Source organism: Cavia porcellus, unplaced genomic scaffold, assembly GCF_034190915.1.
Source record: "Cavia porcellus strain 051 isolate PalLab524CR breed Dunkin Hartley unplaced genomic scaffold, mCavPor4.1 scaffold_4, whole genome shotgun sequence".
NCBI classification, from domain to species: Eukaryota; Metazoa; Chordata; class Mammalia; order Rodentia; family Caviidae; genus Cavia; species Cavia porcellus.
The window spans coordinates 40,969,639-40,991,423 of NW_026947487.1; the positions used below are offsets into that span (position 1 = coordinate 40,969,639).

At 41.3% G+C, this 21,785-nt stretch overlaps 1 protein-coding gene across 3 annotated transcripts in view; it reads right to left on the reverse strand.

Annotated features, from left to right (window-relative positions):
* The window catches only part of Abcc4 (ATP binding cassette subfamily C member 4 (PEL blood group)), a 228,956-nt gene that overhangs the window by 46,986 nt on the left and 160,185 nt on the right, over positions 1 to 21,785 (reverse strand). For all 3 annotated transcript variants that reach the window (XM_063246938.1, XM_003477614.5, XM_063246937.1), the window contains 3 exons: positions 7,161 to 7,311; positions 1,791 to 1,910; positions 581 to 691 (listed from right to left, as the gene is read on the reverse strand). In XM_063246938.1, the coding sequence (XP_063103008.1) occupies positions 581 to 691; positions 1,791 to 1,910; positions 7,161 to 7,311 (382 nt within the window). The remainder of the gene's footprint in view (positions 1 to 580; positions 692 to 1,790; positions 1,911 to 7,160; positions 7,312 to 21,785) is intronic.

Sequence of the window (21,785 nt, forward strand, 5' to 3'; positions counted from 1 at the left end):
AAAAACAAGGCATTGGGGTCCAAGAGACAATGCTTTACATAGTAAAATATTACTCCCATCGTTCTATTATTAAATACCATAATTCAGTGGTGCCATGAGTGAAGTTAGGGATGGTGAATTCACGCCACACGTGCCACCTCTGGTGGTCTGGTACCCACCTGGCAATGACAGCAACACTCCTGCTGAGATTCTGTCTCAGTGCAGTACACGGGCACCTCCGCCACTAATCTAAGTAGCCCCAAAACAAATCTAAAGCCCTAAGGACAAAATGCTTAATAGTAATCTCAGTTTTTGCCTCACAACTACCAAATATAACCAGGACTTTCCAGAGTGTCATTTGCATAGATCTCAGGCTATTCAAAGGAAAATAAAAGAGATGTGTCAAGACCCAATGACTCCTCTAAATGGGTCACACTCTGGAATTGTATCCATGCTGACACGCTGTAAACGCTCTAATACACTTCATTAGAAAAAAACAGTATGTACCATTACACAAGGTGGCAAGAGTTTAATTTAATAACTGTAAACACAGCTACAAATTGTAATCATACCATAAATTGTTATTCACATCTGCACTTACATTGTGCCAAAATCAAGGACCCGAAGGTAACAACAATGACAAAGACGGCACAGATGGCATCCAGACGCACAGCAAACCATCGCGATGTCGTCAAGAACAAGAACCAAGCCTCTGTATTTGGGAACCAGAACAAGCATGATGCGTAAGTACAAAACCCACATGAACTGCAGTGAATGTGAGCAGCATGACAATGCAAACAGAGTACCACAGTTAAGCCACACACCCGAGGAACCTGAAGGTTCTGGAAAGCTGGGCAATGCATTCATGATACTTACACAAAACTGTGCAGAGGCTTTGCAAAAAAGTTGCGCTAGAACATGCAACCCAGAGGTGATAGGCAGAAACACAACTGTAATTTAAAAACTAAACCAAACCAAAACAAGCAAATAAAAATCATGGAAGAAATGGTCTTGCAAGGCCAGGCTACCGTGTGAAGTCACCAGTTCACATAGAGAAGGTTCTCAGTTCAGTAGCAGAGAACACAGCTTGCAATCTGTTTCTAGCACCTTCCATAGTGAGAGGATCCTGCACAGGAGGCAAGGTGCTTAGGGGCTGCAGGTGAATGACTGTCTTCCTAAAAAGGACCTGCAAGAATCACGCAGGCATAAAAAAAATAGAGATTGGAAAGATGTGCCAGGATTTTGTATATTCAGGGGAAATCTGGCAGTCTAAGTGAAAGGAAACTTCAACGATACAAATAATAATACACATCCACTGGACAGAGATTCTGTTCACCAGAACACTGATTTTCTCTGTCACTTTTGAAGTCTCACATGCTCAAAGTATAAAATCAAGGGTCAGTAATCCATAGCCTGTGGGCCAAGATGTGCTCATCATCTGTTTATTAACAGTTTGATGGGAGCATGAACAGTGAATGAGATGCTGTCTATACTGGTTTTTGTGTTAGAGCAGCACAGGAAAGAGCTGCTGCTAGGTAGCCTTCTGCAAAAAAGAAAAAGAAAAAAAAGTGTTTGTTGAGCCGTGCCCTAAAGGGACAGACAGCGCAGGGCATTGAGATGAAGGACCATGCAAACAGGCAGAGGTAAAGCAGGAAAGTAGAAAGAGATACTATGAGTTAAAGCCCAAGGGCAGAAAGGCAGGAAGATGCACGAAGGTGGACTTGGGCAGTGCCCAGCAGCAGGCAGAGAAGCTACCTGCTACGCAAGCACTAGGTTCCAGGTTCTGAGGCCACTTCCAGACACACACAGACCTGAGTGTAGGTCCTGGTGGGCATCGAACAGCTCCTGACACCTCTCTTCAGCCTTGTAGGCCCGGATGGTCCAGAGCCCCTGGAGGGAAGAGGATAAGTGGGAAAAGACCGGACTCCGTGCTGCAGAAACACAGACAGACACAAAACAGAGGAAGCCTGGTAAGGCTGGATGCAAGAAACCAGCTGCCCGCTGTGCTCTACGGTCACACATCCCACCAAAGGTGAAGCAAGGGGCTCTGAGTTTCCAGATGAAATACTTCTAGCAACCTGGAGAAGACCCTGCCCACCAACACTCAGTCCCTGGACAAAGCCTGCCTCCTTTTAAGGACTGGGAAATTAAAGTCCTTGTTCTGCCCACCTTTGACCTAATTGAAATCTAGTTATCATTCTCTCTTTGCTGACCCATCCTTTGACATTTTCGCTTCATACTCTTCTGGACATCTCTTTAGGAAGAAATTATTTTTCACGGATTTCTAAGCCAGTAGCATTATTATTATTATTTTACGATTCTGTTCAGAATACGCATCACAGTGAATTAGGATAATCTATTTATTTGTCTGCTTCCATCTTAGATTATCAATTTAGGGGCAAGGCCATAGCTACACTGGGCCAGTAACTAGAACAGCATCTGACACAGATGAACAGTGTCACCTACTTGCACCCTGGAGAATCTTCCTCTGTTGATGGCACTAGAAGAGTTCTTTACAGTCACTGTGTACCTGGTAGTCACACTGTACTTGTGCCCACAGATCCTGCTAAGCCAACACGTCTCTGACTGGTCTTGACCTCAACTGTAAACTATGAAGGATGCTTCTGTAACTACCCTACTGGAAACCTGTCCTCGTATTTGGAGGTTACAGTGCCACCTGGCCTCCAAACCTGACTGAGGCCTTAGTGGCTTTATCATCTTAACAGAATTTAGAAAAGTTTGTGTATTTGCATTTTGATTTGGGACATCTGCCCCATAACTGGCCATATGTTTGGAGTGCACTGGATCCTGATCAGCAAGCCAAGCCCCACTCCCTTGGGCTCACAGAGGGGACCTCATTGCCAGGCAGGATGGTTCCAATAGTCCCCGCTCTGCACTGAGAACAGGGCTGTACTGGGCTGGGTGGGGCCCAGCATGCAGTCTTTACCTCTGTCTGGAATGAGCTATTTGTGCTTTCCGGGTAGGAAACACTGACAGATAACTTTGTCACCTGTCCCCATCTAGAGAAGTCTTGTTGGTGAAACCTGGAGTAATCAGGAGAAGTGAAGCCCGTTCATTTTACAAGAGGCTGGGTAGATTTTATAAGATAAGAAGGTAAAAATCAAGAGAAAAACAGCTGAAGTTATTCTGCAGGGCATCCGAGTGCTTGTCTGTATGACAGTGTGTTCTGACACAGATGTTCTCACCGTGCCTGTGGCTGCTGTGTGTGTTTGGGGGGCCTGGGATACATGAGTACCGAGACACAGGGCTGCCTCATAAATCAGTTTATAGTTGTACAAGCAAGGGGGAAGAGGGCTTCCAAGTGTGTACAGCACTCAGGTCACGGAAGGTGCCACACCTCAGCCATAGTCCTGCTGACCGCCCCTTCTTCCCTGCAGCTCTCTGCTGACCAGGATGTATATTTTAACTGCTATTTATTTCCTTCACCTCTGCGCTTTTAAGATAGGAATGTGACGTAAGAAGACCGAGCTCAGACTCCAAGTAAGAACAATTGGAGCGTCCCACAGGCTGTTTCTGCAGACTGCAGCAGATGTTCCACCTTGTCCCAGAGCACAGTCACTCTGCAAACAGGGTGCTGCTGGGGATGATGAGCCTAGGATTCCACGTGCCCATGTCCTACCTAGAGGACACCAAAGGTCTAGCTCCAGAGAACCCAGGACACTCAGAACCATGCACTCTCCTTTACAGAACCAGGTGGGTTCACTATTTCATCAGAGATGACAGTTCTGAGATGGAGACGGATGTGATGGCTGCCCATGCAGGGTCTTCAAAGGAAGCCTTTGGCTTGGCCGTCTTTACCTGTGTTCCCTATCAGGAGACCAAAGTCACCACTGGCTCTCTCGGGCTGGGCTTAAGGGCAGGGTGTACTTTACAACTGCATCTCAGCCATGAGGACCAGGAAAGCCAAGGCCAAGTCATGTCCTTTACGTCACCATAGAGCTGTCCAGGTACAGGAGGGGTCTGTACCCATGAGACAGAATCCTGCTTCACTGTCAGGGGGTTGTACTGAAGGGATGCAAAGACTAATTAACTAGTCTTGGGGGTCAGCACATGGCAAGGCCCCCAGTTATCTTGCCTATTTCCTACACAGGTCTGAAAGGCTAGCCTGAAATAGACAGAGTAATACTGTGACATTGGTATAACCTTACACTTCACAAGATCCACAGCTATGCTTTCTGTACCCCAAGCATTCTTCAGGACACACCCTGAAGGACTCAGTACCTTTTCAGGGAAAGAGGAGGACAGAGACCTGGGCAGTAACACTAACTTTCTGACTATTATGTTTTTAATTCCCTTATGTGTAAGGTTCTAGTACTTTTCATAGCTGTCAGCAAGCACTTTCCAGGCACTGTCTTGAGCAGTCCACAGGACAGCCCCACAGGACAGGTATGATTAGCGTAGCCTTAACAAAGGAAAATGGGCCTGAGGCATTAACAATACCGCCTGTGATTAAAGAAATTATTCCAAGTAGTACAGTTGGGTGCCAGACCCATCCCTTACTCCCAAGGCTGTGCTTTTTAATCTGAGTCAGAGTTCCAAGGGGCCAATAATTAAGAGTTAAAGTGCTCATGTGCTTTTAGACATACTTTTCTCTAGACTGTAGCTCATAGTTAGAAAACTTCCAACTCTTACTTTACTAATACCCTTTAGGCTTCTCAAAATTGAACACTTGCTCTGGAAAGCTGGCATGGGAACTTTTAAAAACAGCAACTTTAAGGATCTATGGTCTGAGAACAAGAGCACATGTTAATGCTCTGCTTGCAAATGGGTGCCTGTGGCAGACATTGCTAATGGATCACAGAACCCTCTAGGAGAGAATACAGTTAAGGCTCACAATTCAGGCACTGGGTTGGCTAGAGAAATGCATCCAAACGCCATCCTGGTTTTATGCACCTCTGTATGACTGTTGCTACATCTATCTGTCTTTGAAAAAATGAAAGTCATTATGGCCAACTATTGTTAAGAGTGCTTAAATGTCAGCCTATGCTTCCAAAGACAGTCAGGCAGCGGTCTCTGAAAATAGATCTTGAGGCTGTATGAGTCCCTCCCAGCACAAGGATGAAGTAGGTCTATGCTTCTTGCCACAGTCATTGGGCAGCCTTCTTTTAGCTAGTGATTACATCGGTAGCCTCAAAAATCACTAGCAATTATTGCTTAGAAAAAAACAATAGAGCTATCACTTATGACACAAACCCATACCCAGATGGGTGCCAATAAATGCTTCCTTTGGTTGTTTGGGGATGTAGAGAAAGGAATACCCACATTTAACTCCTTGTCATAGCCAACATGGGTACAGAAAAACCCAAATTCTCCATAAGGGCCATGATTAAGTTGTAAGACTCTCCACATCAAAATTATGATGAAATTAGGTTATGCTCTGAGCTTCAGGAAAGAAAATTCTACCTGCTGCTTGAAAAAAGCTTTAATTTTTAAAATAAATAAATGTATTTATTTATTTGTTTTTGAGACAGGGTCTCACCATGTAGTTCAAGCCTACATAGCTCAAGCTGACCTCAAATTCACAGCAATCCTCCTGCCTCAGCCTCCAGAGTGTTGGGATTACAGGCATGAGCCACGACACCTGGCTTGCAAAAAGCTGTAGTAAGTCCTCTCTTTCTCCTTCTACATGGATGGGAAGCAGCTCTTGCCACAGATAAAAATCTAAATCAAGGTGTTCCTTCTGGAAAGAATAGCCCTTCCTCAAATATACTTGAGGCTTCAAAAACTGTTGAATGACTTCATTTCATAAGTGGCCTCAACTTACACCTAAAGGCTTATGTCTATACAAAAAACCTGAGGCTAATGAAATGCACAAAGGAGGGTCTCCAGCAATGCAATCCACCATGGCCAGCCTGAGTCCTGTCACTGTAACCCAAGTCACCTCAGCAGAGTGAACCTCACCATATATACGAACCTCACCACTCTGCCTACCGTGGAAACACCTCATGGGACAGGACCATGCAGTGGTTCAGCAGATCCACCAAATACATTTTAGGAATCTTCACTTGCTCCAGTTTATACAGACCGTTATAACCAATGGCTCGTTAGAGTTTATTATTAAAAAGGAGACACATATGCAATGAGACAAGAACACCTTTGTCCTGATGAACTTACATTTTTTTTTTTTTTTTTCTTAGTAGATACTAGAGTTGGGGGACTCACGATTCTTCTCTTCTTGGTTTGGTTTGCAAATGGATGAGCTGGCATTCAGTTTCACTAGCTATTTATCACAGAGGTTTTTTGATAGGATAGTTTCCTTTTTTACTGTTTGGGGATGGTCCTTAGACCTTTTTAAAAAATGAACAATTTTATCCTCCCTATGGTTTTAAATTTTAATAATAATGAAGTATGTTAGTTGTGCATTCATAAACGGTTGAGCTCTGGATTAATTCACCCTGTGATTATCTACAGAATACAGTGTTTGTCACAAGACATTCTTCTCAGTATGCCTAGCTAGAAAGGTTAGAGCAATAAATAGACAAAATGCATTCCACCTGGTTTCTCAGGATACATGTATATCAATGGCCTAGGTGAAAAAAACAAACCATGAGGCCACAACAGGAAGTATCACTGACAATGAGGAACAAAACTGAAGATAGCAATGCTTATGTTTTCAAAGCACTTAGCAACTGCAACTTACTATCAATAGGTCACAATTATGTTTTTCAAACACTTGACTTTTGACTTACATTTCCTACGCCTCTACCTTTCCTTTCTTTACTCTTTTCTTTTCGTCATTTCCAGTCCCTTCGGGAAAGGAAAATCTCCTGATTTTTTTTTTTTTTTTCTAAATTAGTTCAATATACGATGAGATGTTTTATTAGAAAAATGCTGACTGAGTGTCCGCCCTGTGTATGCAGGGACATATGTCATGAGCAAGACAGAGAGGGTCTCTGTCTGTGGGAAATCCACCTGAGTCCTGTCCCACACATGTGCCTGTCATTCCTTAGAGTAGTCTGCAAAGCTGCACCTGGAAGGCCACCAGCTCCACTCACAATGACTCACGGTGACTCCAGGACTGTGTTTAATTACCTTATGGTAACAAAGAGAGACTTTCTGAAAGACTGAGTCTGCAAACTTCTGCATCTCCTTAACCGCGGCACAAACCAAAGCTGCGTCACATTGCCGCACCCACTGGCGATCCTCTCCTCGGTACTCACTTGTAGACTCCAGGCGTTTGACGTCCCTTGACGTTTCCAAGAAGTATCGCCGAAGAAAGAAGAAAACGATGGCAAGGGGAATCATGGGTATCGCAATCCAAGGAATCACAGCTATGGCCACGGCTATCACACTGATGACAAGCAGGAATGTCTGCAACGGCAGAAACAGATAGGCTACTTATCAGGAGTCCTTTCCAAAACAGTCCTTACTGCATTGTTTTGTTAGGACTCCACTCATTTCCAGAAAGGCTTGTTAGGATGGGACAGCACTTGCTTTCCCTCTCCAAGAAATAACAAAGATGTTGGTGGCTCGGAGGATATGTGTCGCATGCTACTGTGGGCAAAACACCAGGAAGAGATTGTTTCAGTACATTTAATACAAAATGTTTAACACATTTTGATACGTTTGTTAGCCAGAGGATGTAGGCATGGCTTTTCTTTCTTATTTAGTGGATTAGAAAGCTGAAACATAGAAGACTGAATCCCAAGCTATCTTCAATCAGTAGATGTTACGAAGGAAACAAGCAAGCAGGTTTCGGACTAGGAATCCAGGAACCTCAGCTCCGCATGGGTAAAAAGGGGGCGCATCGCAAAATCAATGCTTGGAGAATGAGTAAGTGAATTTGTATCTTCACCTTTGGAAGTAGGGAGTCCCCTCTCTGGGTTTTCTGCCCTTAGTCAGTATCAATGAATGCTGACTATGCATGTGGCTGTATGTTAAGCATGCTGTATGTATCCACTCATTCAAATCTCAGAACACACTTACAGAGTAGTATCATCATCTTATTTCACAGGAAGGGACATCGAGGCACAAGGAGGGAAAAGCAACTTGATCAAAATTACATGTCATCACTCACGGAACTGGGATTCTCCTGTCACTAGCCATTATGCTGCCCTCCCCCCTGGATGGGACCTTTTTATTGTTCATAAAATAATTTTGCTTACTGAGTGTCATAATTTTTTTTAATTTTTCTTCTAAATATCCCAATTTGAGGGATAGCAGAGTTCATCAACAGGCCCAATAAAGAATAGACAAGACAGATGAGTTTAAATTCTTTTTAGAAATCTGAGTAAGAGTTTTGAAAACCAGTAAGCAACCTCCAAAGTCTGTTAAGATTTTTTGCTGTTGTTTTTGATCCTGTCTCCTAGATTGCATTAAATTTCCCATTCTGATAAGATTTGAGTGTCTGCTTTGGAGGCAAATAAAGAGAACAGTAGCTGATGCCATTAACCAGGCATTTACTATAAGATCGGCCCTGTGTGAACAGTTAATTCTATGCACGTTCATTTGAGGATCACCTCCCCTGAGTAAAGGCTTCATCCTGGGAAACTCTGATGGTCTAAAAGGGCAGTGAGCAGAATAGAATCCGAGTCACTGGATGCTGCTGGTTTAAGGTTCATCTTTATCAGGCAAAGTACAAAATCATGTTCCATGGTCCCAGGTGATGTGAATGCAGCGAGGCCACCAGGTAAGGAAGTACAAGGCTGACTCAGTGGAGAGGGTCCAAAGTCAGGGGTGTGTGATTCATTCAGCCTGGTGTGAGACCTCTGAGGTTTACAACCTGACAGACAAACACTTGCCCTCAGCAGAATCACCCAGCACCATGGAAACATAGGTTTGGGGCTTAAGTCACCGTCACTTGCAAAAGGGACGTCGCACGTCTCCTTATCCGGAGAAAGGATGGTAAGCAGCTGTTCCCAGCAAACCGTACTTAATACAAGTGAATTGCTAAAAAGCTATGCAAGTGATACAGGCAAAAAATGAAGCTTATAAAACTGTTATTTTGTTTTAAAAACTACCCTCAAAATCAGAAAAATAAGACACTATATTGCTAGTATTGATGTACACATAGTAAATGTCCCTATAATAGTGAAGAAATTTTCTACTATCTCATTGACAACTGAAGTACAACTGTTCTACTCCCTGAAATGCCAAAAACAGATCATGCTTCACGAGATGTGCCTTTGTTAAGTACTTCACACACATTAGCTGACTTCATTTTCACCGCAAATCAAAACAGTAGGGACTACCACCCACCTTTATGAAGGAGGAAACTGAGGCTCAGAGAGTTAAGTAACTGTCCAAAATCAGATCTCTCAGTCATTTTAATCCCAAATCTGTTCTCTTAATCTCTACATGACAGTGTATCCCATATACGTGTAACATATAAGATTTGAAAAAAAATACTACATATATATACATTACTTTACATACAGTTATTTCCCCCTTTCTCTGCATTTGGCATTTTTGTTGAGTTTTTTTGCTGTACTGACCTCTCCCATGGGAGGACCACTCTTTGACTCCCAGCTACTCAGGGAGTAACAGTAAAGCAGAGAAAGCATGAAAATGCCTTTAAAATGCTCGCAATAGAGCACACTGATACAAGTTGATTAAACAAATATTGCTCTAAGTTTAAAACAATGTTTCGTAAGAAAGATGAGTTTTAAACCTAAAAGCAAAACAACTTAGGGGTAAAAAAAGAGCCAAATTTAATTTTAACAAATATAAAACCCCAGGATACAAAGTGGAGAACTGAATATTTACACAGTTTATATCTATATTTGAATCATGGTAAGAACATAAAATTTTCCCAGAAAGACTCTCTTCTAGAATGAGTATTTTAGGCTAACATCACCAATTTGAACAGTCTTTTCACAAACACGATTTTAATTACAAGGAGCTAGGTAAAGGACATTTACCTATCAGATTGCTTGTAGTCCTGTAGGAGTGTCCAGGTATCTATCTACAGTGTATTCTAAATTTCATTCTAAGGGGTTCTGTTCCTGCTAGTCCACGTGAGGCTTGTGCCAAAGAACATGTTTTCTATAAAGAGCAATAAAAATGCAGTCTTATTTAACACGAGGGCACCCCATGGCTTCTAGCTCACTCCATTCCTTACCCAAACTCTGCCTCGCACCTGTTAGGCACAAAGTGAAAATACGTATTTACTCATAAAGCCACTTAATCAGTATAGTACTTGATTATTTGCTTACAGTATTAAAAAATAAAATCAAGACCATCAAGATTGCTAACAAATTGGTATAACTGGAATGATTTTAATTTTGCTGTCAGTCAGACTCTAGAATTCTGATCCAATTTGTGGTAAGTGCAAATTATCCAGATTGCCTGAAATGATTACTGATTTTGTGGAAGATAGGATGTAAATGCAATAAACAAAGCAGGGTTCACTTTTTGGCAAGAAGGCAGGGCCAGATTTTCCTCTGATTTAGGAAAAAAAAAAAACAATCCCTAGGCCTAGTTGTTTTTTTGTTTTTTGTTTTTTGTTTTTCCTTTATCAGTAAGCTGTTTACTCATGAGTACAGCAAACAGTCTTCTATTATTTTGCAAATACATGAGATTAAAAATTACCTCTGAAATGATAATCATAGCAGATTGTGTTGTGGCTAATACGTAATTCCTATGGAGGCACCAAAATTCTGAACAGGCTATCCAAAACCTCTTAAAAGTATTAGGAAATAAAACTGTCATCTGATCAAATCCTACTCATTACCCTTCAGTTAATTACAGGGTAAGTCCAAATCAAGGGGAAAATATAAAAGGCCTTAAACACAAGCTCCTAAGACTTAGTGCTACAGGCTGGAGGTTTAGCTCAGCAGCATGAGTGCCTGTTTGGCTAACGAGAGGTTGTAAATTCGATCCCTGGCACACACACACACGCGAGACTCAGTGCTACCTTGGTGTCACCATTACATCAGCAATAGCAACCTAAGTGCTAGTATGCCACCCTACACGCCCCATGTGTTCAGAGGTCAACTCTGGGTGCCAGGTCTATTTTGGTGTAGGACCCACCTTGGGAGGTCTCTCCTGTAACACCTGTTTATGTGACCTCACCCAACTCAATTACCTTTGCTACATCAGAACCTTATAGAACATGTTATTCTTATTTGTATAAGGACAGCTACATAAATGCTCTCTGAGATTAAGCTTTTCTAAACCTGGATACAGTAACCAGTTCCTTTATCCCTCGTTGAGCTGGTCTGCTGTTTTCCCATCCGCAGCAGCTCCAGGCAGCAGCGGGGTCCTCCTTCAGTTAGCTCTGTGTCCTGAGTCACAGCTAACTGCACTGGGGTGAATGGTTTGTGGGCTGTAATCTGTTTGCCTGCACAATAGCAGGCATTAGGGAAATGTGGTGCCCTCTGCCTGCCTTTGTATTCAGCAGGTCTCCAGGATCAACAGATCCCTTTTAGTTTTTGTTTTGTTTTGTTTTAATGCTTATTGCAAAATTCAAGGCAGAAGCCTGTAGCTATACTTCTTTGTAATGAACACGCCTTAAAAATAAAGGTGGGAAAAGTGAAAACCCTGATCAAAAGAGAGGTACAATAGCTGGCACTACCTCTGTAAACTAGTAAGTTTTAATTCAAGAAGGACGCCTGAAAGAAAGCATCTCCCAGGAAAAAAAGGCTCAGATCACCTGAAAGATAAACAAATCAATTTATATGAATCCAAAAGCATAGCTCCAAAATGAATTATGCAAAGCCTTGATGGACCCAGGAGAAACAAATTGGGTCACAGTGCGAAAATCTGATCCACTTTAGTAACTTAATAACTGGTAGATAAAAATCAAGAATTACAGAAGATTTGGAAAAAATTAACAAGCTTGACTTTATCATGCCTTAGTGGCTGAATACCATAGCCAACAACTACATTCTTTTCAAGTACACAATCTACTATGTGATGAAGCAGTATCAACAAACTTCAAGAAACAGAAATTATGCAGAATATATTTGACCAAGTGGTTTTAAAAAGAAACCAGCAACAAAGAGGCTAGAAAATAACTACCTATTTAGAAATTCAGCAATATATTTCTCAACACCTGGTTTAAAGAGATTAAAAGAGGAAATATTTTTACAAAGAAGCTAAAAATCTAGTAAAATTAAAATCTGAGGGTTCCAACTAATGCTGTATTTAAAGGTGAATTTATAGCTTTAAATGTATTTTTAAAAGGCTGATATCACTTCTTTAAAAATACTTGAAGAAAAAAGAGCAGCATACTACATCAAAGTATGAAAAGAATGGAAACAGAAAACCGTAGCTATTAATGAAATAAAAGAATAATTTTCAAGGAGCAAATGGGCAAACTCAAACTAATGGAATGAATTTCTACACAGAGATTGACCAAGAAAAAGCAGCGAAGTTATCATCATGAGTTACAAGAGGATAAAACAAAGCAAACAAGCATTAAAAAAAAGAGTGGTCATTATGCTGGTGGATTTTAAATTTTTTATGCAAAAGGCAAATTTTGTGATAAATGATATAGACTGACATAAACAGAAATGTGACAACACTATAGTAACAGGTGCAAAATAAGTGTATAATCAAAATCCTTACAAAAGAAAATTTCTAGCTACACAGATAAGTGGTGAATCTGAGGAAACACTAGGGAAAGAAAACTACTAATCTTTCAAAATTTCCTTCAGAAAACAGATGACGAATGTACTATAAGGTTGCTACTAAAGAAACACAAACAGGGTGAGATAAATATCAAAACACTCATTGCAAAAAATCTGCTTATATGATTTTGAAGGCAGGGCAGCTAAGTCCAGACTCCACACAGCTGACTGTGTGAAGGGGCAAGGGTTGAAGCTGCTACCCAAAGCAGACAATCACAGTCTTCAAACAGGCCTTAGCCTTCTGAATGACTGAATCAGGCTCATCCATATTACCTAATGTAATTGTCCTTACTTGAAATCAACTACTTATGGACTTTAATTACATTTACAAAACACCTTCACAGCAACAAACAGATCATTGCTTGGCTGAACAACTAGAAACTGTAGACTAACAAAGCTGACACATAAAACTGACTATCAAAAGGAGAAAACATTTCCCAACTCTTTTTTATGAGGCCAGTATAATTGAAAAACATTACAAGAAAAGGAAATTAGAAATTCACACTCAACAAATTTAACACAATGATGCATTTATTAAAAATGCTGTATCATGACCAAGTAGAGTTTATCCCAGGAATACAAAGCTAAATTAACTTGCAAATACCAATCTGTATAATTTGCCACATGAAAGGAATAAAAGAGGGGCTGGAGATTTAGCTCAGCTGTGTAAGTGCCTTCCTGGCAAGTGGGAGGTCATGAGTTCAATCCCCGGTACCAAAGAAAGAAAAGAATAAAAGAGACTAATCATAAGATGATCTGAAGAGATGAAGAAAAAATATTTGTCAAAATTAAACACCTATTTTTGATTTAAAAATTTTAACTAAAAAAAAATCAGAAATAAAATGAAATTTTTTCAATTGGATAAAAATATCTATTTAAGGGGGCTGGGGATTTAGCTCAGTGGCATAAGTGCCTGCTTGCAAGCAGGTAGTCGTGAGTTCAATCCCTGGTACCGATAAAAAGGAAAAAGACTATATATATATATATATATATTTTTAAAACACTTGCATATACACAACTGTGATGAACATCTTTTTTAATGGGAAAGTACTGAAAATCTTTCCCCTAAGGATTAAAAAAAAAGTAATAGAAGCTCAATCCATAGCAATAAGTCAAGAAAAAGAAATAAAAACCACAAATATTAAAAAGAAAGTAAAGCTATCATTTATATAACTGATATGACTGTGTATGTATAAATTCTATAGGATGAACAGAAAACCCCAAACAATTCCAGCAAATAAAACACGAATTTACCAGTTTAATGACACAATTTTAACATACATCAATCAATTCTAATTCTATACACTAACAACCAACTACAAAATATTTAAAACAATCCCATAAATAGGAGAATATCAAGTACCCAGGAACAAATATAACCAAAGGAGTGTAAAATGTCTCTATCAAAAACTAGAAAACATTTTTTGAGAAAAATTAAAGACTTAAGTGAACAGAGACATCATATGAATGATTGAAAGATTAAATACTGTTAAGATCTGCAGATTCCCCTCATTGTTCTATGGCAAAAAGACAGTTAGTCAAAATCCCAACAAAGCTGTTCCCCAACCTGAGTGCTGGGGATCAAATCCATCAGCAAAACTTTTTTTAAAGAAATTGAGGGGGACAAATTTATTACAAAGTCTTAAAGGTTCCAAAATACACAAATCAATCTCAATAAATACACAGAGGATTCAAACTGCATTTCAAGGCTTATTAAAATGAACAATAGTAATGTCAGCATTTGGGAGGCTGAGGTGGGAGGATCATTGCAAGTTCAAGATCAACCTGGGCTACAAAGTGAGCTGAAGGCCAGCCTGAACTGCATAGCGAGACCCCGTCTCAAAAAAGACAAAAAAAGAAAAAAAAAGAACAATGACCAAAAGCCTGTAGGAATAACATAACAACAAAAATAGCAATGCACCAAAATAAAGTACAGTCAACCAAGCAGTCAACCAAGATGTTAAGCCAATTTAATATGAATTGATTGAGGATTAAATAGGGGAAAAAATAATCCTCAATCCCTAACTTCTCATGCCATACACCCCAATTAATGTCTTGTTTTAAAATAAACACAACCCTGCTGATAATCCAGCAACTCGACCTCTACTTATTTATGTAAGAAGACTAAAAACATGATATAAATACTTCCACAAGGAGCCTCACTCCTACAAATATGGCAATAACTCAAATTCTACCAGTAATACAAAGATAAACAGAATCTGGTGCCTTCATTCAATAAACTACCAGTCAGAAGAAGGAAGGAAGGAAGGAAGGAAGGAAGGAAGGAAGGAAGGAAGGAAGGAAGGAAGGGAAAAAGGGATGGAGGCAGGAAAGGAGGCAGAAAAAAAAGGAAAAGAAAGTACTAAAATATGCGAGGAAGTAAAAGTCAAGTATTGAGAAAAAAATCCAGCCACAGAAAACCAGGACTGTACTAATTCCATGTCTATGCAGGCCAGTGACAAGGAAAGAGATCTATGTAGACAAGAATGGAGGAGAGGCAGAGGGTGTGAAAATTGATGATGAAAGAACCAAGGAGATCCTCTGAGAAGAAGAAAACTCTCTCTCGTTGTAGGTGTGATCACTGAGATGTACCCAATAACCAAAATTCATCAAGTTACAAGAAAACATTTCTTTTATTATATGTCAGTTGTATCTCAATAAAAACTTTGGCAGGGTAAAAAAATAAATATGCCACTGAAATTCCATTCCTATCCCTCTGAGCATGCTTGGGGATTGGGCGATGTATATGGACACAGCCACAGTGCCCAGAGGTGACTGCCTTGACCGCACTGGCGGTGGGGAAAGGGACACATATAAGGGCGAACAGTGACCAGCATGTGCCACTGAGCACACAGGACTCCTGAGCCACGGGCAACCTCTCACCAGCTGGTCCTCTCCTCGGCCGCGCAGCCTCAGCTGTACCATCTGCATCTTGACGGAATGTGGATGACGGAGAACACATAACCAGCGTCTCAGAGAAAGGGCAGTGAGAACAAATGAGTCACAGAACCCACTACGTGGGAGACAATCAGAGTCAGTAGAGATTATAATGATCTATCTGTCACATCAGATCGAAGGGACACATCCATACATCAAGCAGCAAGTGCAAGATTTTAATAAAGTTCAGGAGCTCAATACTTGTTCATTTATCGAGAAAACTCATTAAGTACACAGACAAAAATGAATGTAATCAAGACCAGCATATGGAGACTCTAAAGGTCTCAAATGAGTAAATATTTAGCCATTTTCCTCCCCTAAGAATTGTCCCATTTTATCATTACAAAGGATGGGAGATGGCAAGAAGAGAATGCACTGCGAATGGTCACTATTGTTTCATCGTGGACATCATCCAATAATGCCAGGATGTAAAGTTCCGTGCTCTGCGGAATACCACCAGGCTTGATAAAAATGAGAACCTTCATTTTTTCTTTAGGTCTTAATTAGCTTCTTGTTGAACTAGAACCATTATCATTATAGTGCACATGCTGGGACAAATTGGAACACTGGTTGCCAGCCTGGAAGTCTGGGAGGGTCCCTGGTGATTAACTGTCACTGCGCTGATGTGGACAGTGCTGCCTTCTAAGTGTGCCAGTATCTCACTTGGAAAAAAAAAAACCCAACCATCTCATTTTTCATTTTAAAAGAAAGGTAAAGGTGTTGGTGTGAATCCTATTGCCCTGATCGCAGAAACCCACAGGTCAAGAGCTGGGCAATATTTCCAGGGACCCATGTTATCACAGACTCTCCCATTTACACCTAGGAAGCCACTCTCACCTGAAAGCTGGCACGAATCATTATCTCCAGGGCTGGCATTTTCACAGACTATTCCCCTCCTACAAGTGCACTGCCTAAAACTATTGTTGATTTTGAGAGAACGAAAACACTGCAATTCGGTTAAAATGGCTAAGTTTACTTTAAAGAGTTGGTTAAGACAGAGATTTGGAAAGCAGGGCAAGGCAACCTCACTAACAATCTCCTTTGTCCAGTGGGGATTTGAGGGTGGGAGTGGGGGCAGGGGTGAACAAACCGTAGAAATCTCAGAATGACAAAGTCATTGTTCAGGGTGCTTTCTACACACTTTCCCTGACGTCTCTACACAATGAGATGCAAGGGTCAGTGGTACTGAGACAAGTCAAGGCGGTTCCCCTCTTAGGTTTCTATAAAAGCCAGTGACCCCACCTATTATCCTGGAGTCTCAGCCTGGCTTTGTTCTCAACACCCAGATGCAGTGGCTTTTTCTCACCGCTCCCCGCAGCGCCACGGGAAGAAATGACTGAGGACACCTCCTTCACATTCTCTTTGACTTGGGCATTTTCACTTCATAAAGCTGCAGTCCATGTGTTTTGTGTGCGGGGAGGAGGGAATGACACATTCCGTGGTGGTCTCCACTGCTGCCTGCATTGGTGGCTCAAGTTGCCTCAGGATTAGCGCTTTGTGTCCCATGAAAGGATATGAAAAGTCAGTTATTGAAGCTCAATCAAGCTGTTGGTTTTTTTTTTTTTTTGAATGAAGGGTGTGTGGGGAAGTAAAGTTTTGCAATTCAGTTCTCCTCAGTAAGTTGCAGCATTTCACTGAGAGCAGCTGTGTTCGAGTCTGCAAACTTGGAGTAGTCCCAATTTAAAAAAAAATTTTTTTTAAAATAAAACACCTATATCTCACTTCTGCACCGTATGTTCATTTTCATTTGCTTTGCTAGTGAAAAGCATGTTAACTACAGGAATTCTACAAAATTGAGTCTCTTCAGTGTTATTGAGGGCCAAGGAAGGTTTAGAAATACTATGGAAATCACATTAGTATAAAACATTCACTGTTCATGGTCTATTCTAAAAAACAATTGATTTTGATTAAGTCTTTGGGGAGAATAAACCTTGAATCCGGGATACAAATTCATGTGATAGTTATGGATCTGGTATCTGTTTGACAATTACCTTAATGCTATATAAGGCATTACATATTGCTATTGGATTATTTTTCCCACTTAAAAATAAATGCCGTATTTTAAAAATGACTACTCTTTACTTAGTGAATAATATGTGCTTGGATGACATGCAATGAATTTTACTGACAGGATGCTAGGATACTGGTCAGTGGTAAAGTACCTGCCCAGCTTGTGCAAGGCCTTGGATCAGACCCCTTGCACTGGCGACAAACAAAGCTTAAGTCAGCCAGGTGTGGTGGCATTTGAGGGGAGGCTGAGGCAAAAGGGTTTGCTGGAGTCCAGGGGTACAAGGCCAGCCAAAGGTGCCAGAGTGAGGCTCCATCTCTAAAACAAAACCATGAATTTTGATAGAAATGATGTCATTTTATCCTTACAACAACCTTATGAAGTAGGCATTATTCTCCTGGTGTCACAGAGGTACAGTACGTGATTTTTGGAGGACACAGTAACTGGCAGATCCAGCATTAGAATTAGAAAGCAAGATTCTAAGGCTGCTCCGCTCCACCTCATCTCATTCCTCAATATCACTCACAGCACCACAAGAGCTCTGCAGCCACACATAACTGCACTTAGGGTAGCACACGTGAACTTCACGCGCTTAACATACCAAGTTTCTCTTAGGGAACCAAGGGCAGTGGCAGAAGCAAATTCCAGGGCTCATTTATGCCCTTAGAAGAAGCCCACTAAACAGACGGCATACATTCCTTTTATATCCTGCTTTCTTTCTTCATTTGGAATTCAGAACAGCTCCCATTTTGCCAGCAACCGTAATTTGACTAGACAGACACGCAGTGACCTGGCAGCTTTAGAAGTCAGTCCAGGAAAAGTCTGTGACGGTACACACATTGTTACTGTTGGGATACGGAATTAGGAGGGGATGCTGAGGGCATGAGCCATGCTGCAGCGTGGATCATTCAGAACCAAGGGTTTGCCCTGGGCACAGTCGGCATCCCTATATAAATGTCTTGAATAGAAATGGGTCCATACCAGTGTCCCCTTCCACCCTCCCCATGTTTCAGCAACCCCACCCTTCCGCTCTGTACTCTTCTACCCAGTTTCTCCAAAGCTATGTTTAAGCTGTGCTTAAGACAAAACCCCCCTGAAATGGGCCCTTCTGTGCCTATCTACCTGTATCTCCTCTGACACCTCTCAGCACAGCAGTTCTACAACATGGAGTCCTTGCAAATGCCCCAGGCTCTTGGATTTCCTTTGGCTGTGCTGCTTCCTTCTTCCCTACTTGTGGCTCAGGGACACCTTTTCCAAACAGGTTACAGAAGCCCTGTTAGCTGCTAAGGCTTGAAAACACAGCTGACCAGCTCAGAGATAACACAAAACCTTAAAAGTTTTGCTTTACCTTAAAAACACTTATAAACTGGACACTGGAGTTTCTCATGGTCTTTCTTTTGTAAATCACAGCCACCATGAATCACCTCAATTTCAAGATGCCTAGGAAGCTCTGAGTACAGCGTCCTATAGTCCTGCCCTTTCTGTACCACTTAGGATTCTCATCCATACCTCATACCTAATTAGTTTATCGGTAAAAAAAATTTTTTTTCCAGCACTGGGGACTGAAAATAGAGCCAGTCCACTAAGTTACATCCCCATTTCCACTCCCACCCTTTTTAAAGACAGGAACAAGTAGTGACCCTGGGTGGCACGTGGGCCAGCAGAAATAGACATCTACCAGCATCTTTCCCAGAGGAAAGAGGGAGAAATGTGTACCTGAGGAGGACAGAGAGGTGATGGACAGATCACATGAGAGGAGTTCATGACTTCTTTATCCTGTGTAGGCCACTTGTTAGCAAAGGAATTAAAAAATAGTTAATAGGTATAGGCATTTATAAGCAAGGGTATTACAAAGTACGTTAAGGCTAGCATTCATCCTTGGGGATTAAGGACACCCCTAGCGATTCAAGAAGAAGTTTGAAGTTGATGTTTCAACTTTCAGCTTCACCCAAATAAGCGCAAAGACCTACTAACAACATCACTGATTTTCATTAACTTCTCTACAATCATCCTAAAACTGGGATCTAATCTAATTATGCAATGGGAATCTGATCTAGGTTTCCACTGGGCACATGGGTGATGAATGAAACCCAGGGGATCCAGTACTGAAGAGACTGAATTAAAGTGGGGTGAGTGGGGGACAGGCACAGTGTGCACAGGAAGAGGTGAGCTGCTGTCCATCCGTGAGTGCAGCATCAAGGCAGCTGAGAATCTTCTGCTACAGGCTTCACTCCAGGTAACCAGAGTGACAGAGGAATCTGCAAACAAGAGTCTTCCCAGGAGACAAGCACAGGCACAGAAACAAGCACCATGTGTGCTAGCCAGACTGCTGGCCTCACCTATTTCCAGAAAAGTCCACTGGGACTGGGAGTGGAACCTCTCCAAAGAAGAGAGACACATCTACACACTTCCCATCCTTAGGGTCCCTGAAGAGGACAAGGTGAACTATCCCTTTACTGCTCAAAGACTGTGGCAGGTCCAACTTTCTATAGGCTCAACTGTAAATTCCTTGGAAAAGTCTTCAAGATTGGCTAAAATGTCACAGTATCATTGCCCAAGTGATACCTTTCCCTTAATTTATAGTATAAGAAATGTACCAAGTTACTTGATGCGAAAGGGTAACCATATGTCAACTGCTCCTTTGTGGGTGGATGTGTGTTTTAGGTACACACACACACACACACACACACACACACACGCAGTAGTGACAACCTGTGTTGTCAGGAATACTATGTCAAAGAAAAGAAATGTAATCACTAAGAAATAAAACCCGGGAGGGGTGGTTTACAGCCTTCCCCCATCATTTTTAAAAATACTGAAAACTTAAACTGCTACTTGGACATTTGGCTCAATTAAACAAAAATTTTATAAAACAAAAATGATAGATTCATTCTCTGTAGTTTATGCATTATGGATAGGACTTAAATTTAACTTGAGTATACCTCCGTATTTTCCTATCAAGATTTGACTTTCAACAAATAGTACAACGTAGAATGGACTGTTTAATCTTAGTATTAAAGTTAAGCTCTAACCTGTAGAAATCTGTGTTTACTTTTGTTGTAGCCATTTTCCCTTCCTTGTTTACACGGTAAGACTGCAGAGCTATGCAAGTCACCACCCGAATACACATACTTCAAAACATACGTGAAGACAGCGTCTTCCACTTCCTGATACCCAACCTAAAGATCACCAGTGTCTCCGGAACCCATGGTTGAAACCTGGCTTACAACAAAGCTAAGGAGGACAGTTCTTGAAATCAGTATTTGCTGGATCTGGGAATTTTAAAACTAGCAAGAAAAAAGAATTCAAAGCATTTGGGGGGAAAGTTTGTGTACTTTTAATTCTAAACACAAATGAATAAGTAAAGAGCACCACTATCTCTAAAAAGTTGGTATCTAAAATATTGTGGAGGTCACGTTACATGAGCATTTACAACATATGACTTTGGCCTGTAGTGAAAGGGTGGGTGGGCACCAGACAACAAATCATTTAGATGGTGGAGATTCTGCATGGAACCTACCTGAGAATACTTTGGTGTGATAAAAACACAGGAGAGGCAGTTTGCTTCTCACTTAGGAGTAAGACTCAAAAACACAGAACTGTAAGTTTCTAATGAGTTGCTTACTAGCTGTGTGATCTTAGACAAGTTAAGTACTTCTTTGGGCTTTATTTCCCTCATCTGTGAAACCAGCATCACATCCGTGTGGAGCTCATGGAGTTGCTGGGAAGATGACATGAGGAGTTGCACAAATACAGGACTAAAAATGAGGCTCCACACATAAGACACCCTGATTAGATGTTATCTGGGATCACTGTTACTCACAGCTGATTTAGACTGCACAAGACTTACAATGATTTTAAGAAGCCTTGGATAAGCACAACTTCAATCCACATAGGAAATAAAGATAACCAAACAGAAAAATCCAGTAAATTCAGGGTAGTGAAAAAACCCTACATCGTTCTTAGCTTCTTATACTGCCCTTCCAGGTATCCCTAGAGTGTGGGAGTTAGTGCCGTGGACAGGAAGCCTGCTGGAAGGTGAAGCCCAGCCCACAAAGGGCCACCTCCCCGTCTGAGGGCAGACTCAGTCCAGCCTGTGTGGCCTTGGGGCTAAAAGGCTAAGTATTGACCTGCCCAGTTCTCAGGGGATTCCACAAAATAAAACTCCGGAGCCTTTTCTTTAAGGGATTATACACATCCAATTGGTGATGGAGGACTTGAAAATTTTTACAAAAACCAGCCCATGAGAAGATCAAACAAGCATGACA